Source organism: Cebidichthys violaceus, unplaced genomic scaffold (genome assembly GCF_023349555.1).
Source record: "Cebidichthys violaceus isolate CVI_PGR_0920_01 unplaced genomic scaffold, fCebVio1.0.p SCAF_4, whole genome shotgun sequence".
NCBI classification, from domain to species: domain Eukaryota; kingdom Metazoa; phylum Chordata; class Actinopteri; order Perciformes; family Stichaeidae; genus Cebidichthys; species Cebidichthys violaceus.
Window position 1 is genome coordinate 17,722,861 of NW_027176594.1, and position 19,637 is coordinate 17,742,497.

The following is a 19,637-nucleotide window of genomic DNA, read 5'->3' on the forward strand; positions in this document are numbered from 1 at the left end:
TACATAACATTGTGTAGCAGAAATACTTTTTCCCCCAACTTCCCTCATCCTGCGACCCCTCAAATGTATCTTGCAATCTCTCTATACTCCCTATTCTCTGACCTATACATTCCCATTTGTCTCTTTATATATTTTTTTTTTTTAACAGGCGGCCCTAAAGATAAATCGTGGTGAAACTGTTGATCAGGGATAAAAACTCTATTTTCTAAATTTGAAACCTCTGTGAAGAAACATAATCTACCTGTAGCTACTCTGGAGGTAAGCGGTAGGTCAATGCAGCCTAATCTACCATTCAGGTTACTCACTTTGAAAACATACATGGACATGTTGAGCATGTGTTCACCCTACTCAAAACACACAACACGGCGGCATGTTGTAAAGTGCTCTTCACACCACTCTCTTGCGACACGCACAGGCTTTAGCAGCTGTGCGTGTCGCATCTGAAATTCATAGCACACTACCATGACCTTCACCCCAACGCCAACAGATAACTGGGTTCCAGCCCAGCTGCGTTCAGGCCCGGGGGGATTTGACTAGATTTCCTTTTGTCGTTACGAGTACTTTTCAGTCCAGACAGGTGTAACATCATCTTGACAAGCCGGCCTTTGAATTCGCTGTTGAGGGAAATATTAATGTGGAACTATCAGCCAAACAGTCTTGGCATGTCTTGAATGCTTCACCCTCTGCTCCGGGGACAGCATGTTGCCAGTAATAGATTACCTTTTGTACTCCATGTAGATCTGCCAAGCTGCATCCACATGCCTGTGCATACCAATTTAGAGCCATTATCTGGATGCTAAGTCAGAGCAGTGCCTGTATCTGAAAATAATCCACACTCCTGGCCAATCGGACTCGAGTGTTTCCCAGCACCGTTTTATAATGACTTAAAGCCTTTTCAGCCTTTTTATTCCGTGGTTTAACGGCGGACTGGCATTTAGTAAAATGTTAGAAATTGCTACAACTTGAGAACAATGAACAATCTTGAGACTTCTACCTGGAAAGGCCCCTGATGAAACGCGCTCTTGTCTAAATCGAGGTTTAAACATTTCTCTCGCCAGCACTTTCTTTGGCGCATGTTGTCGTGACCAACCTGCTCGTCACAGGAAAGCATCCGTCCACCTGTCGCCGGCATTGGATTTGTCTGTATCAATGTGTCCTGTGCATCATCTGTGTGTGTGCGCACACAGGCCTGTCTGCACGTGTGAGGATGTGATGAATAATAATAGTTGTGGCCGAGAGGAGGCGTTCGTTCTCGGGTGTGTGCCTCAGCTGGCCGGCACTTAATCCCACATTAGCAGGAACTTGAAGCTGACGGGTATCGGGTTGAGTCACAGGTGGGCACTTCACCACAGGTCAACGGAGCAGCCAATAAGAATCAATATACAACAATTTAAACATTTTTGTTTTGATGAATTGTCCTGACTTTAAACTAGCTGCGTCAGCAGGCTGACATTTATGGTCCGAGTGAAAAGTGTCAACTATTGGATTGCCATGAATTTTGACACGCATTGGTGCCCTCCTCAGAATAAATTATTTAGCATCATACTACCATAGATACTTTGGTTTATGACAAAATGATTGCAAAAATAAAAAAAAAATAATGTCCCTTCCATAAGCCTCAGTGGTACTTGGTTTTTTGCTAACATGGAAATATAAGGTCAAATACTATCAGACATTTAATTCTCTTATCCAAGAAGAAGACGACAAGTTAAATGTCGCTATGTTAGAATGATGGGGTTTTTCCGGCAAAGGCGTTTCCATAATCTATTTTTAGCACATCAAAAAGAGTTGATGTGCTAAAAATAGATTATGGAAACGCCTTTGCTGGGAAAAACCTCCACTGCAAGCTTAAAACTTTATTTGCAATTAAAGCAGTTTCAAGGGATTATGCTGTTTCAATACAGCTTTTCTATTGAAATACTTACAAATGTGTATAGAAATGTGTGACCTGAAACATGGCGACAGAGACGGAATGTTGCTTCTCACTTATGGATTACTTTATTTATTGGCCTGCCCTAAACATGTAGTCCAGGCCAAAAGGTGAAATGAGGCTCATTCCTGTCTATGGAATTAGTCTCAGAGATTTACTGAGGATGTTTCCCTGTCCTGCAGGTTGCTTTTTTATATAATGGTGCTCAGATTGTTCAGGCTTGGCAACACTGGTGTGTGTGTGTGTGTGTGTGTGTGTGTGTGTGTGTGTGTGTGTGTGTGTGTGTGTGTGTGTGTGTGTGTGTGTGTGTGTGTGTGTGTGTGTGTGTGTGTGTGTGTGTGTGTGTGTGTGTGTGTGTGTGTGTGTGTGTGTGTGTGTGTGTGTGTGTGTGTGTGTGTGTGTGTGTGTGTGTGTGTGTGTGTGTCCTAGCTACAAACCTTATAGAGCAGAGAAAGAGATTAAAGTCTTTTGTTTGTTTGCACCAGAGGCTGACTCTTCGGAAAGATGTTCTGGCAGTTTGTTGGCTCACAATAGATCTCTCACACTTTTTTTAGCAACACTTCTGGCGGGGTGGAAATCAACACTGTTCCCGGGTAAAGCAACAAATTGGTTGAGCCGTTTGAACAAATCACTCTTTCATGGCGCTAGCGAGGTCACTCGGTCCCTGGGTTAACTCTAGGATCACCTGAAAGCCACAAGGGAAAGATCCAAGCCTGATTTCTTTTTAAGTGATTTCTCTGCCAATTTTAGGGTTTAGGGAATAAATGGTTAATCAGCTGAAGCATGCATTTTAAAATCAATCGTCTGTGTGGAAACCTGTGTATGAATGCCAACAAATAAGCATAAATATATTGGTGTGTTCCAGCAGTAAGGCTTTATTCCTCTTGTTTCCTGATATCGGTCAACTCGGTCTGGTGTAATGTTGCTCCTCTGTCCACATTCCCACCATAGTCCTTCATTACTCAAGCCACTATTGCCCTGCTAATGCAGCCATCCATCAGTATGAATGGCTGAGTGTTTGTGGGAGTGATGAGGGGGAGGGGGGGGAGCTGATTAGATGAGAGAATAAAGCGCCAGCTTTTTTTTTTTTTTTTTTTTTCTCCCCAATTATATAATTTTTAAGATTTCCCCAGAATTTGACTTTACGTGTGGCCTGACCTGCCCCAGCATCAGTCCTGTCACCATGACGCCTTCAGTATGAGAGACTGTAGGTGTGGGAGTCGGGTACTTTTACTAAGATGTGGGCTGTCTTCTAGGAAAAGAAAAACTCTTCAGGTGATTTTCTTTAAAATTACTATAAATAAGAGTCCACCTTTCTGCTTGCGTTACCGCAGGTCGTCAGCGTGTGATCGTAATAGCACTATGTACATGCGTGCTTCCCACACACACACACGCACTCATTCACTGGGTAACCAAGGAAAGCACACAGAGCTTATTTTCACAAGCTGTGAGCCGTGGATTATTTTGATGCTTTCAGTCGTCTCCATAGCCGTTCCACTCTTTCAGGCAGAACATGAGCACGTAAAATCACATGAGCTCTGCGGCAAGAATGGTTTTCATTTTTCAAAGATACTCTTATAAGTTGTCCGTGTTTACCTTCAAAGTGCAAAAAGGATAAGGATCTGTTGGGCTGTTGTGGTGCTCCCGGAGGGCATTAGCGTAGCCCCTGTACAAGTGGAACACGGTGATTAGAGAAGCTTTTAGTGTGGCTATTCGTCTACTTCACCGTGGTATTCAGATTGAGAGGTGCGCTGAGGTGCTGTGCTGTTTTTACTGTAGGTTAGTTAAGTCCTCACTGGCCTCGGAGTCTTTGGCTGATGTTAAGGACTTCTGTATGCTCAAGGTTACTTTTTACAATGTAATATAGATTACTGGAATATAATAATACACGCTGAATAGAGAGAAATTATCATATTCGTTGATATATTTAGTAAAAAGCTGCTAGTTCTTCGAGGCATTACTGCCTTTCTCTGGTGTAAAGCGCCATTTTTGCTCCAATTATGTGTATTCCTCAGACCATGATGGAACTCAATGCGTCTCATCTGAATGCAAATTTCATTGCAACCCGTGACACATAATTTGCGCTCAGTGAAATGAACCAATTAGCTGTTTGTGAAAGCAAAAGTGTATAATAAGCTAGGAAAACATCTGGCTGATTTTAATACAGACTTTCAAATGTATAGCTTTTCACAGTAAAATGTGCATCAAATTTCTACTTTTATTAAATGTCTTATTTGTCAGTCTCTAACATCCACTGACTCTAGAAAATTAAATAAAACAATTCACCTAGCTTAATTAAAATCCTATGTGAGCAACAAATTCTGTTGAGAGCATTTTTGAACCATCACGGATAAAGTCATGATTGTAAATGGATGGAATTGTCGACACTGAGCAACTTAAAAATGTTACAGTATATCGTTAGGGCAGCTTTAGGTCAGCCTTTGTTTGATGCAGTTATAGAAACTCGATTGACCCTTTGCTAAGCCCCGCCCCTCGAACGCTGCGTATCGTCAGCCAGCTCCGACCAGAGTCCAACAACGATCTGGCTCCGTAAACCTTCATGCAAGCATTTCAGACTTTCTTAATTTTCATGCTGGCTTTGTGGATTTTGAGCTAGTCATGGTTAAGTGTTATATTAAATATTGATACTCATTACCCGGAGAGGTTGGAGGACCTTTCTACAACGCTACTTAAATGTAAAGAACCGTTGCTAGCTCCTAAAGGGTACACTGAATGTATAGAAATGCAATAACAATGCCTGTTTCCAGTTTATCTCAACGGAGCTAATCCTCAACAATAATAGACTGCAAGTAAAGCTCGAGTTCAAAGATGTGTAAATGGTTGGTCCTATTCAAGGTCTCATGTCAACATGCTATCATAGTGAACCAGTGAAGCGAGCGCTTGATGCCTCCAGAGCTTTGACAAGTGAGATTGTTGCACAGAATAAGAGAGATCATCTCTCAATGGACAGAAAATTATCCTCTTTTTTTTTTTTTTTTTTCCCCATCCATCCTCATCTGTCTTGGTTTATTGCTCTTTTAATTTGACTACCCTGTCCTTTATACATGGAGCCCTGGCAATATAGTGATGTGCAGCCTGCTAATCATAACTCCTCCTCCCTTTTTTTTGTTTCTTTCCTTCCTCTCATCTTCCTATCCCCTCTTCTCTATAATCTGCTGATTCACCATTTTTATCATCCACTGTTTAATCCACTTTTATTTTGCTCTTTTTCCCTCTGTTCTCGTCCCCCTCAACAACCGTTCTGTAGCTTTACTGACCACTGCACTTTCTTGTGCTGTAGCATTATTGACTGCATAGAAATGCTGAAGGAGTCCAGATAGACCGCATATTGATTGATACAGCTTAACGCTGCAATGTTGTTTGTTCATATTACGTACGTCTGACAACCAGTCTAGACCTTTTTAAAGCCCTTGGTTTAAAGTGAGCAGTACTACACCGGTTTGTTTTTTTTGTTAATGAATGGAGCTATTTGTACTTACGGGCTTTGAGAGATCAGTGAATTAACCACTTTTTCCTGGTTGGCAAGGCATAGCATATTGCATAGCAACACTTCAGGTGGGCAGAAATAAATGGGATGTAATTGAAATGGATTGAAAAATTAATATTTCATTTTTCAATCCAAGAGACTGGCCGGGAGTATTGTTTTTCTATTGGTGGGCCCCAGTCATGCTTAATGAAAATGAATAACTATATTCATTTATTTGATTGAAAACTTTTCAGCGATATTCGTATGAATCTGGGAGGTCAAACATTAGGAGTTCAAACGTGGTGTATTTGAAATCTGGAGCATTTTCTTTATTCAGTCATCTGGGCAGCTCAGAACAACATGAAGGAACAAACAAGGAAACAGGAGAGGGAGGGAGGGAGGGAGGGAGGGAGGGAGATGCATGACAGGCAACGGAGGTTTAAGTTGGTGTCCAAAGGGTGGAGTCGAGACAAACTGGATTTCAGTTTCTTCAGCTACATGTATTCATCTTTGCTCCGGTCCTCCTGTTTATTTGTGCAATGGGAAATCACTAGGGTCATCTTTTTTTAAACAATAGTTACATTTTTAGGAAAAATTAAGTGTTTGTGATCACACTTCCAAGCAGGACACACGTTGTAGTTTGTGATTTCACACCAGTTGGAACGCAGCGGTGGGTTTTGGGTTTCACAGGCCTAGACCAGAACCCTGTAATAGGAGGTGATGATGACAACGCACTCTAGTTTATTGGCACTGATTAATGAGCAGCAACAAACCAGAGTGCCCCGTCATCAGACAAATCGAATAAAGACGAGGAGAGCGCTGGCCTCTTTTGTGCCGGCTGCGTCATGTAGCTAAATGATCGATCACGCTGTGAAGATTCCAGACAAGAGACAGTTGGTACTACTTCAGCGCTGCAGCATTGTCTGAAGTGATTGCCTGTTTTGCTTCAACAGGGGGGGGGGATAACAGGGTTATTCAACCAGCCAGTACAAGCCTTTTATTTGTTGCTGTGAAAACCTTCCCTGATACGTCGGTGTTGGCCGGTCGAGCACATTCATCATGGTGTCCTCGCACCTTTCAAACGATCGCACCCCCCCCCCCCCCCATAAGCCATAAGTGGCTGAGATAATGTATGTAAGTCTTTGATATTTTTAGAAGCTGATGACCGCTACAGCTCATCGGTGACTAAACAAATGAAATAAAGGACATCTCGTGCCTAAAATGACATTAAATTAGACTGATGTCACACTTTACTGCCTCTGTAACCATGTATCAACCCGTTATGCCTCTCTATGTCCATCTGCACCGCTCACTCATTTTCTGCAACTCGCACAATGGCAAAGGACTCACAAAAAAATCCTCTTTCTGCTGTTCTCCAGCTTGTCCTCTGCCTCATGGTCATTAAAGCCCCCCCCCCACTCACAATCCTCATTTTGTAAGTAGCATAAATAAGAGGGATGGAGGGCATCTGCATTATTTACAGTGGCTCTTAACCTGGCAGGCTCGCGCTCGTCACAGCCCACAGCTGTTTTTAGACGCGCTGCCTTTGCTTTCGAGACTTCAGCTCCATTAATAAAAGTTCACCTTTTCGTCGATGTGGCTGCGATTCGAGTGGATAGGAGGCTGAATCGGCCGAAGGTGATGCTGAAAGAACACGTTGCGCAATTTGTTCTGGCTGATACTCGGTAAAGTACGAGAGTGGTGTTGTAATAAAGCCGGCTCATATATGCTGCATTAATAAATGAACACACAAATGGATAGAGGCCTTTTTTTTTTCCATTTTGACCACTGAATTACATAATTTATTTTTTTGAATACCATGTTTGGATACATATTTGAGAGCGTGTACATTTTCGCTGCTGATCTTCCTGACATTCCCCATAACGTATTCATTGTGACCGACTGAGCGGTCAAAGTGGACACATTACTGGCAGGCTGTATTAAACTGCTAAGATGCCCAAATCTGGTCACTAAAACACAGACAGGCTGCCCTCGTTTCAGTAAATGATGTCAAAACGCCAGTACTGACTGTGCTGTACAGAGCCTTACACTGATGCGGGTCATTTCAGAACTGATCCTGCCAACACTCAAAATGTTATAAAACACTTTAGTGCTGAAAATGTCCTTTTTTTTGCTTGATGTGCTTCATAATCTTGCAACATGGCAGCCCTCCACTCTGCTGCACTTGCTGAACTACTGCTGAACTTTTTAGAGGCTGCTTGAATTTGCTCCACTGCTGATCAAGTTAGTTTTGAGAAATTTTAAGCGCAACGCAGTGTTTCTCAAAGTTTTTATTTTTTTTTTTTTTATTTTTTTTTTTTTTAGTGGAGTCGCTTTAAAAGACACAATTCACAACAGGTCTTATCTATAAATTGTGAGAAGAGTGAATTTGTGCGTAAATAAATGTTCTTGACTATTTTTACTGCCATTTCCACATCACCTTCTATTACATTACAGGTAAACCACTACTGCGCATATTTAGTGGGCAGCATGAACACAGGAGCTAGAAACAGTTTGTGGCGCAAGCGAAGTCATTCTCATTGAAGTGAATAGCCATGATCTTAGGGTCCGGTGCACAGTTCTTATGTTGTAGACGAGAGGAAACCTCGAGCCTGGTTCTGTTCAAAGTCCTAAAACACGTCTACCAGCTAGTGGGCGGTTGATATCGTTTTTTTTCAATAGCTGATGTCGTTCGCCCTATACCACCAGCACATTTGAAGCTCACTAATTCAAATGTGATGTAAATCTAAAATAAGTTAAAGGATGATTTGTGATTGTAGGGGAGATACGGTGTGTGGAGCAACAGTTAATGTGTCCTGTGGTCATTTAAACAAGATATAATGTGTGACTCTGCATTTTAAACTTAAGAATTCAAGGAAGTATATCAAGTATTTGGATTATTTAAAATTTCATATTTTACTGTTTATTACACTAATCAATTATTCAGCTAATTGTTTCTCGCTCCAATCCAAAACCAACTTGGAGATTTCTCTTTGGTATTGTGGCTCTTCAGTCACTGTGTAAACGATGTACGGCAGCAGACCCCTGCAAAACATGCTGCACAGTAGAACGAGATTGCCACAATGAGGAACAAGGTTATAAACATTTTTGCAGATGTCAGCCATACACTGCATGTTCGTCTCTGATATCTTAATCTGCTGCTGTGTCTGGCTTTCTATTCAAGGAATGTTGTGCTCAGACAACCTTCTAAATGTGTGTGTCCTTTTTTGACATCGTAATCTTACGTGTATACCATTGTCTAAAGAGCGGCGGCCTTGGAGGAAACGGATGCAGAGGAAGTGAGTCATTGCGTTGCTGCCCTCTTTTTGTGTGTGTGTGTGTGTGTGTGTGTGTGTGTGTGTGTGTGTGTGTGTGTGTGTGTGTGTGTGTGTGTGTGTGTGTGTGTGTGTGTGTGTGTGTGTGTGTGTGTGTGTGTGTGTGTTCCAAACTTCTGCCTTATTATGTACACAATCTATGCATTGCTGGTCACAAACCCAGCTGCAGCACCGTTGCTCTGTGTCCTCTGGTGCTGAGAGACATTTTTTTTATTTTTTTTTTTATTGGGTTGACGGTAGTTTTCCATGCAACAGTCCTTGTTGGTTTTTAATATCCCAATGCGTTGATTTGATGAGAGGTTACTATGTTGTGAGAGAGTGAATGTACATAATGGTAAGCTACTGTATGTCTTTCTGCATACTTTAAGTTTGACCCTTTCTGACCCAGGTTTCAATGTGCCTGTGTGGCCATGATTAACGGATGGTTTTAGATTACTGCTTCCTTTCATTAAATGGCAGGACTTGGACCAACAGGAAAAGGGTGATTTGTGTTGCCTGCACCATATTTGAATTAATCAGCGTTAATCAAAAGCTATTCTAATTCATCACCCTTGTCCTACAGCAGGTTGAAGCCTCTTTCCTCTGGTGGGAGCGTCTATTTTCAGATGATTACACTCTTGTCTCCAGCCAATAAAAGCCTCAACAGGACATTTATTTGTATTGTAAATACTCAGGAAATATGATTGGATTGTGTTTTTTTTTTTTTAAGACCATTAGTTATATTAGAAAATGTTTAGTGTTACTATGGATATTGTATTGAATGCAAAGCTGACTCATGCATCCACTGAATTAATTGTCATATATTAGACCAAACGTGTTGATTTTGCAGCATTGCTTTGTTAATGCAGCTGGACATTGTCCTTTGTGTTATTCAGCTATATTCATTTGGAAATGAGCTTTTCTTTTTTATACAACCTCTTTTCTTTATTTGGATACTTATTCTCCCCCCCCCCCCCCCCCCCCCCCGGGTGCTGTTTGGGGTGAGCACCTCACATTTTCCCCTGACAGCATATCGCAGCTCAGCCAATAGCCGTGGCAGATAAAGGTCAGGGAAAAAAAAGGCAATGTGGAATCCAGTGGAATAGGGTTGATTTAGCTCTTTCTTTACCAGTGCCCGACACGTTCACTTGTAAAATGTATCTTTAAAGTGAAGCATCTGTGGGGGACAGGAGCATATGGTGGCTGAGCAGAAAACGCCTTCACTTGTTCACACCTTAATAATGGATAAAAGGATTATGAACGTCACTGGCAGTCATTGAACCATCTTTTTTTTTTTTTTTTTTCTCATCTTAATTTTTCTCATCTTATTCTCTTACCTACAATCTTTTGTCAAACATGTCCAGTTGTGTTTCTTTTCTGTGTCTTTGATTTATTTAATTCAAGCCCCTTCTCATTAGAACTCAAGTTATGCCCTCCTTTGATGCTCCTCAGTCGCTGCCTTTTCCTCTCTTCTGAAATCCTTCATTCCCATATCTTCCCGACTCCTTTCTGGGTGTTTTGTCACCAACAGAATCTTTGGCTTTAGAAGATTAAAGATCAAAAGCAGAGAGAAGTGCTCGTCAATCCAGTTTATTGCTAGTATAAAGTGATGGTGCTGAAGGCAGTCTAAGCTGTTATTGTGTGGTCCGCGTATTTCATTTACTGAACGCGTTCCAATGTGTACAAATGCCACAGAGTCACGATCATTAAAACAGAAGAAGCTCAGCCAGAAACAAACAGGAAGTCTGGCCTTTCATTGAAGATGCATTATTGCTGCAGAAGCTGACATGACTTTGTTTTGTTTTCTGACCTTTTTTCTCAGCTAAGTCTGGAATATAAGCCAATAAATAAAGAATGAGTGTTGACTCTGGGCCAAGCAAACAGACAAGTCATGGTCAAACACGTCAGACCATCTGCTTTTTCCATTCCAAGAGTACCGTTTCCCACTTTCCGCCGGCCTTAGGGCAGAAATGCAGAAAGAAGCACAGTTGAAGAAGTTTGAATTTCAAGGTTCAGTTCCTTGAAATTCCAATTTATGATTAAAGACTGCACCATTTATATTCTCAAATGGTGAAAACCTGATGCATTGCTTCAGATCTTTTAGTATTCTCATTCCTAGTTATAAATACACTTCTGTTCTGCGAATGAAATGATTGAGATTCTAATATTTTGTGTCGGTGCTTCATTAGCTTTGGATTGAATGCCACGGTTCATACACAAAAAGTAGCACTTAAATACTTTGTTTGTGAGTCCTTTTGTCATTATCGGTGTTTGCATCATTATCTCTCTCTCTCAGCCTCCAGGTCCTGACGATGATATGTGAACTTATACCCTGTCGACCATTTTTATCTTGCAGTACCGGATTGGGCAGCTGTACATGATCAGTAAACACAGCCATGAGCAGAGTGATCGTGGAGAAGGAGTGGAGGTTGTCCAGAACGAACCGTTTGAAGACCCGGTGCACGGCCAAGGACAGTTCACGGAGAAAAGAGTCTACCTCAGCAAGTCAGTGGAACGCCTCATTTCTTCTTTGTTGTCCTACACAAACGGCTCGTTTAAGTGTTGCACTCTACCGGCAGTTCATCTGACACATCTTTGGTGGAGCCTGTAGCCAGTTAATCATGCTTTCCAGATTAACTGGATATCTTGGATAGATTTTGATATCTTTCTGGTACACAGGATATATTTTATTAAGTTTAAAACGGGAGGTGGAAAGATGATCATAAGCTGCCATGGCTTAACAGTTTTTAAAGATGAAATGAAATTCCAAAACTGCAGAAGAGAAACACTACAGTAATGCGCTTAGTAACAACTGGTACTTTAAATGTTTTTTTTCTTCTGTTTTGGCTCACAGCTTTTAAGGCTTGCACTCCATCTGGGACTAGATCTCTTGTTTCTGAACTTTTTCACTCAAAAGAACAAATCGGCTACAATTTTAAATCCACAGCCATGACTTTTCCCAAGCTGGAAAAACACGAAGTGTATATAGTCTAAAGTATATCTGCGTATCAACTGGCTAAGATAACATTAAGACATTTGAGAAGGCTGGAAAGGTTTGCAAATGCACACATGCTGATCACTGCAGGTTTTTACCAGCACGTTTCCATCGCAGCTATACATCACCCCATACTGATGCTTCTCACTGCATAACATGCAGATGCCTGTGTGAACCCTGCACACACAGTTTGGTTAGACCCACATGTATCAAAGAGATGATGGAACATTTGTAAAGAAAATGACAGCAGGAGAGGAAGGAGAGAGGGAGAATAGAGGGGGGGGGACAGAGATGCTATAGACCATTTGTTTAAGCACAAATACCTGTGTCAGCATAATTAGCTCTCTAGCATAGTGAACGCTGAGTCAGCACAGCTCTGTTCTTCAGAGGAGAGGGAGCGTACAGATACAAGTTGGGCTTCCATTCAGGTATTTTTCAGGCAATGTGTGTATATATGTTAAAAGAATATAAATATGAAAGCTGAACTCTTTATTAACAAGTGAACAGGAGATGGGGACATGAAGCAGCGGCCTCCTCTCACACACCTTTTCAGACGTGTCCTGAAAAGTTGTCTGTTATAGACACGTTTTTGTGTTCCGTCAGGGAAGCAAACTAAACACGCTGATGAACACATAACAGGACAGTCCCATACAAATCAAAAGTCCTCACTCCTGATGAAGAGAGCAAGAAAAACGTGCGCAAAATAACAGAAGAGGCAATGACGATGTTGTATTAGGTTGTGATTTTACTAACCACTGTACTCAACTGGCCCTCCATCTGGCTCTGCAAAAAAAAAAAACTGATTCCCCAGCAGGGAAGTCAATCTGGACTCATTCTGTCACGCTTCAACCTCCCCATTAGCCCTCACAATCTGCCTCGCGCTGTGCTTCACTATTTGGCCACTTCCCATCTGACTTGAACATCGTTTCCAAGCTTTTTCTGATAGTCGGATGGTTATTATGATTGAATAAAGTGTTGCCTATTCCTTGGATGTGTTCAACCAAATTAGGGTGTTTTTTTTTTTTATTTTCTTAATACTAACGCCAACTTTGGCACAAACTCCACCGCAGCCGCCCACCACGCTTGGCAACGTGGGCCCCTGTCGCAGCAGATATTGGCAAAGACCTTTTTTAAAAGAACAAGGATGGAATGGGAGAAATCAACAGATGGAGGTGTAGGAGGAGTGTCAGTCTCTTTTGTGGGGAGAGGGAGCGAGAGCCTGCCAACATTCACACAATGTGATCATCGATGGCTGTTTTTATTCACAGCCGTCACGATGCAGTGGGCGCCATTTTTGTCCGCCTTAGGAAATTGTTTAACATGTCAATCAAAGGAGCGCAGATGAAGGCAGGCTACATGAGAGGCCTGTGCACGTCTCATAAATAAGCCTCAATTACAGTCTTACCAGAGTTCAAGGTTCAAGATTAGAGAATGTCAAGCATGACATACAAACATGATTGCACATATTGGCAGTTTAATTATATCATCTGTGTTCAGGGTGCCAAAAGGAGCTCAGAGGAAGCTCGGAGAACTCAAGTCTTACTTAAAAGGAGTAATTTAACATTTTGGGAAATAAGCTTATTTGCTTTCTTGCCCGAAAGTTTGAGAGGATTGATGCCAGTCTCATTTCTGCGTGGTAAATATGAAGAGGCAGCCTGCAGCCGGTCAGTTTACCATTAAGACTGAAAACGAGGGCAAACGGCTTTGGACAGAGCCAGGCTAGCTAACTAAATTAGCCAGCACATCTAAAGCTCACTAACTCATTAGATTAGTCTTTAGCTCCAAGTAGGTTCAATAGGCCTTAAAAGTAATTAGTTATAGAGCAATATGTGTTGGGTGTCCCGTAGCATATTCCTCAGAATTAAAGCCTTTGGAAGCGTTCTTTTCACACCATCCCTCAGCTTCAATGTTCTTATACTGTGAACAGATTTTCCTTTCACAAGTGGAACAAGTTTTTCGTGATTGCTTCGATAGCGGAAGCAATTTCAGCCCCCGATCCCTCTCATCCCCTGCTTCGCTGCTACATGCTCACAGTTTCGCTCCTAATCTGTCTCTGTCCGTCTCGATGTCTCTCTGCAGTAAATTACCCACCTGGGCTCAAGCAGTGGTTCCCAAAATCTTCTACGTGACGGAGAAAGCTTGGAACTACTACCCTTACACCAAAACGGGTGAGCGTACAGAATAATTGTTTGTTGGACTGTCAGCTAATCAATCTTTTGTAGTTTTTTTGTTTTGTTTTTGTAATTGCCAATGCCACAAACGAGCCCTACACTGTCAATCTCTCATATCAAATCCAGTTAGATGCTGTAACACTAATGGAGCCCTACTGTAACTCTCCCTCGCCTCTTTTAAAGGTCAGCTTCTCAACTGGTTTCAGTTGAGAAGTTGAGAAAAGTTGAGAAAAGTGACTTTCAGCCGAAAGTCATTTTTTCAGTCAAAACACAGTATACTCGACACTCCACACTTGGTACCAACACTTGACTGGATGCTTTTATGGAGTTGGAGTTTTCAAGAAACATTGGAGAAGAGTAATTTCCAGGTCCAGGACTGCTAATCTCCGCTGCATTTTTTAACACATATTTAATAGGAAAGAGCTTTTCTACCAAAGTCCCCGTGCAACTTCTGACGTGTGTTGTATAATTCAGGAAACTCTGATCCTCACTTTTCAGTCAAATGTGATTTCTGAAAGACCTGAGGATTTATTTTGTCATCTCCATGGATCCTGAGCAGCTGCACTGGAAATACGCGGTTGTATAGCATTCCCAGCAAGATGCAAATTAGATGTGAAAAATCTGTGACCTCTGAAGACGGGAAACATGGATCAATAAAGGCTTGATTGTATTGACATGGGACAGCAGATCTAGACAAAAAAACCACACACTGTAGATTCACAAGTTAATGCTGACACACACACACACACACACACACACACACACACACACACACACACACACACACACACACACACACTGTAGATTCACAAGGGGCCTTAATGCTGACACACACACACACACTGATCACACTGATCAGTTGCACCATCGCAGCTTTGTTTGTCAGTGTGCCAAGAAGAGAAAGCAGGAAGATGTTGTTGATATATAAACATGTTGGAGCCGACATGTATTTACAAGATTACAGTTTTGCCGTGAAGCAAATGCTTTTTATTCACGCCGACTGCAGCATAAGCTTTGCTTCGTAAATCACCGACATTGCAAGCAACCGGTAGTCAGGAGAGCAGCGATCAGAGCCGCAGTGCCCAGGACCCGTTTCTGTGATGCTTTAATGATCCTGATCTAAGGGAGAAGCGTTGCAAGCTGAGGAGTACAGATGAAAGGGAATGTCTCTTTGATGAGAGCAAATTTAGAGAAAGTAGAGGGGAAAGTCACTACAGGGGGGAAGGTGTGAGCTATCAGATATACGACAGCCACTATGCAGTCCCTGCAAGTCTCGCACATTTGTTTTGTACATCATGGCCTTCTCCTTATGCTGTTGATCATTTAAAGAGGTTACATAACTAACTGTCATTCCTGTGCTCTCTCTGCCCTGACCCCGATGTCCATGTCCCCCCCCCCCCCCGCTCCGGTCTGTAGAATATACAGTAAGTATCTTATACGTTACTCTGCATGTCTTTATGAGTGAGTTATGTTGCACCAGTGGCCACATGGACTGTCTCTCCAAACTGAAATGAAGAAGAATCTTGACCCGTCACAGCTATTAATGGACTCAAAACATAAGTACATCTAGTGCTTAATCTAGTTGGATATGGTGGCATGGAGAATTATTTTACACGCGTTTGGCCAAAAACACATGTATTCATTCTAATCCACTTTATTGCAACATTGACAATTTATAGCCTTATTGAAGCAATCGCCCATTTACACATCCAGCAGAGACGGCTGGATGTGTCATTCATCCTAGTTTTTTTTTCAGCACAAATCTCCCAGATAATACATTACATACAGTATGCATGAGTTTTAACATTAAGGATTAGAAATCTTAATAAACCTGCTTTTCAGAAAGCTGTAATGTCTGTTTACACAGGTTAATTGGGTCTGCTGCCGTTTGAAGTGCTGGCCCATTTTAGTGCAGAATTTCATCACAAAGGGATTAGGTTTGTCAGTTAAGGGTTGCAGCTTCTATGTCCAACACACACCCCCCCCACCTCAGTGGGCGTGTCTTTTCTAATGGGCAGAGCTGCCTATGTGACCTGTAATTAACCCTCAAACACATGAAGCGTTGGCAGAATAAACTGACACATTTTTAAGGCGCACAAGCGTACGATTAGGCTTAGCTATAGGGCTTCTCTTGTGCAGAGTGAGAAATGTCAACAGCATGAGTCACGCCACTTTTAGGGTGCAGGGACACGAGAAGAAAGACAACAATGTTGCTGCGACAGAATGCTTGATATTGTCTCTGTATACGTGTGTGGGCGTTTTATGTCCATGCATGAGTCGGTGTGGATACACCCGCGCCAAGATTAGCTGTGAGGCAAAGGATTCACAAAAGTCTTTTGGGCTTTTGTCAATTTTGACAGGGAGATAGAAATTGACACGGAGCGCTTTGCACTATACAGTGAGGAAGAACATGGAGAGAGACGGAAAGTTCCAACAGCTGCTTTGACAGTCAGTGTAAACACTATACGTGTTCTTTTACATGCTTCTTTTGGAAGACGTGGCCCATTTTGACAGCTGTATGCATTAAACCAGAGTAGTCATGTTCACCACTTCTATATCTACTCTTCAAATGCTTTAAAAGGCGGTAATACAATGACGGCTGTATTATTTTTTGGTTTAACAGCTGTGCTCTTATCCACAGTGCTCCTTCTTGCCCAAGTTCTCCATCCACATAGAGACAAAATACGAGGACAACAAAGGATGCAATGACAATGTGAGTATACTGGGTGTGTGGGTGTGTGGGTGAGTGATAAGAGCTTCAAGTAGTGGTTCTGGTTCCCCAATAGTACACTCTGACCAGGAGTGTATGAGTACTATCCATCCAGGAGGAGCGATGGATAGATTCACCTATACTGATATCTTTGCAATAAGCTTGTCAGCCCATAGGTCTAATCATTGAATCAGTCAGGCTGTAACTCCCATACAAACCTCTCAGCTTAATGTACATCTGCTGCCTCTCTTATGTCCCTCTGATTCGGAAGTCTTCACATAAAAATAGGCCAATTTAAAACGCATGATCTCATAGCAGACATATGGTCAAACTTCTGCAAAAGGCTACATGACTAAAAGCATTCGGGCGGATTTGGAAAGTCACAGACCCTCATTTTCAATCCCGTTGTATCGTCATGCCAACTATACAATGGGCCCTGAGAGTTTGCCAACAACTGCGCCACTTGTTGGACAGCTCATTTCATTTGGGCTGTTGGCCTCCTCACTTTCTTTCTCTCTATATTTTACTCCACTCTCTAGTTTATAGGAGCGTTAGTCATCAAATGAAAGGCTGCCACTGCCTGGACAGTGAGGAAGAAGAAGAACGATGGGGGTAGTGTGCAGCAGACAAATTGCTTGAAATATATCAAGGTGGGCTGGCCAGCAGGTTGCCGTTACTGTCTTCATATTTTAAACTTCCAATAGTCGGTGGTGATTGTTTAAGGGAGTAATGGCTCCCAAGTATGGTGTTTCAGAGTACTTCACACATGTACTCATGAAGCGCAGAGGGAGACAGAAGTGGACAGACTGTCAGTGAGCGTTAAACATGTAGGGATGTTTTGGATTGACGCTTGTTTGATTTGTCGCCTTGTCGTGTCAAACCAGACTTCTTCTTTTTTTTTTTTATTACATCTAACAGAAATAGCCTACGGCAAATGCACTTTAGATGCCAGAAGGTTTGAGAAATGCGTGCTTATGAGCTGAGATATAAGAGCGACATCTATCGTCTATACACACTGCACCATGTCATAAAACATGCAAAGCTTCTTGTTTGTTTGCCCTGAAGATGTTGATGCACATTGTATAACCAATGTGAGGTCTATTTGCAATAAAGGGCTGCTGCTGTGTTTTACATAACATTCTCTCTGAGCAAGTGCCATGTTTCCCCCCATGTGTGGCGCCTGATGGCATAACATGCGTACATCTGTGCACTCGGGGTGTCTCGACACTGTGTGTACGTCTTAAAGAACATCTGGAAAAGCAAGGACTTAGTGAGAGGAAAGGATTCAAAGATGGAGGAATGACAGGGAAGGAATTTAGCGAGTTAAGGGGGGGTGGGGGGGGTGGTGGTATCGTTGATATGTGGACAGGAAATGAATGAATGAGTGGGTGTGTGAGTGGACATCATGCACCGTTTGGATGGAGGCTGCAGTAACGGTATATGATATGCAGAATTCCACTGTACTAGCCAGTGCCAGTGAGTGTGCACACACACACACACACACACACACACACACACACACACACACACACACACACACACACACACACACACACACACACACACACACACACACACACACACACACACACACACACACACACACACACAGCTTTAACATGCGTCCTGAGGCCCATGTTGCTCTGGTAATCTCTCAAGGACTCCTGAACTACACAGCCGGCAGAATGAAAAAAGACTTCATATAAATGATGTATTGGTCACACATGGCCGGTCATGCAGGTTCAAAGCCACGCCCAAATTAGAGATGGTTATGAGCTATCGTTACAAAAGGTGATCATCATGTTCCTGCACGGGTGCCGGTCTCTTGAATCCAGTGAAGTACACTTGGAATTGCGTGCAAAAGAAAGATGCTCCTCATCCTAGATGTTCTATAAGGCCGTTCAAGATCACAACCTCCGAAAGAGCCGCTTGTTAAAATAACGTCTCTAACTGAAATGGAAGGAGTGTCTGTCTGTCCTTTTTTATTGATTTTCTCAACCACTGTACATCTGATCAACTTCACACTTTGTGGGTGTATTACTGAGGACCCCAGGAAGCCTAATGTGACGTTGTGTGTATGAGCGGGTCTCAAAGTACTGGAGGTCAAGCAATCGGGTCGCTCCGAACAGGCACAATTTGAACTGGCACTGCAGTAGTTTAATGTTAATGAATGAGGACGTCATCCCCAACATGTAACATGCTGAATCTCTTCTGTTCATCCAAATACGAATGAAACGCTTGGGGAGAAATGCTAATTTAATCCAGTTAATGATAATCTCTTAGGCATGTCATGGATAAGATTGGTCTGTTCTGTTTGTATTTTTTCCTTTTGAGGCTAACGTATTGCGGTCCAGTTATTTATAGTTAATTTTTTGTAGACAGACAGTGACCACTAAGAGGCCTTAGCTGCAGAGCATTTGTCTTGAAATGATCATACTGTCTACCTGTGTTTTGACTTTTGTCGCGTATTCGCGCAGGAAAACTGACAAAATGAAGTGCACCAACACTAGACGAGTGCACAGCATTAGCATGTAGCGTTGTATTGGGTTGCAGCTCAGGGCATGTAGACTTTGGGATTGCCCAGATTGATTTTAGCAGTGGGAGAAGTAGGAACAGAGAGGGTCAATGTCTGTTTGGGGTTATGTCATGCTGGCTTTTTCAAAATGACCTTATTTACTGGTCAAAATAAGATTGTGTTACTGATTGGCACTTGTGAACGCTGTTCTCATACGTTGTGTGTATTTAAGTTAATTTTGCATCATAAAAATGTAAAGTTATTTAAGATTTTCCCTGTTGGTGTATTATGATCTTTTGTTTAAAGCTCTAATTTACTTCAAATTGACTTTGTTTGAAAGTGTTCCAGTAAACCAGAGACCCTTCCAAGTCATTCATACACGTGCGTTTATGTTTTGCAAAGTGATGCGTACGTGCTCTTTGTAGATGTTTTTCCTTTCCATTCTCATCTCTAATTACACACACCCATGTTTCCTCTCTCATCCTATAACCTTTCCTCCTCCCTCCTCATCCGTG

General features: G+C 42.2%; 1 protein-coding gene across 1 annotated transcript in view; it reads left to right on the forward strand.

Annotated features, from left to right (window-relative positions):
- Nucleotides 1–19,637, forward strand: part of LOC137884754 (cytoplasmic phosphatidylinositol transfer protein 1-like) — a 59,155-nt gene that overhangs the window by 31,733 nt on the left and 7,785 nt on the right. The window contains exons 2-5 of the mRNA XM_068726747.1: nucleotides 11,088–11,236; nucleotides 13,806–13,894; nucleotides 15,314–15,321; nucleotides 16,539–16,610. Of these exons, the coding sequence (XP_068582848.1) occupies nucleotides 11,088–11,236; nucleotides 13,806–13,894; nucleotides 15,314–15,321; nucleotides 16,539–16,610 (318 nt within the window). The remainder of the gene's footprint in view (nucleotides 1–11,087; nucleotides 11,237–13,805; nucleotides 13,895–15,313; nucleotides 15,322–16,538; nucleotides 16,611–19,637) is intronic.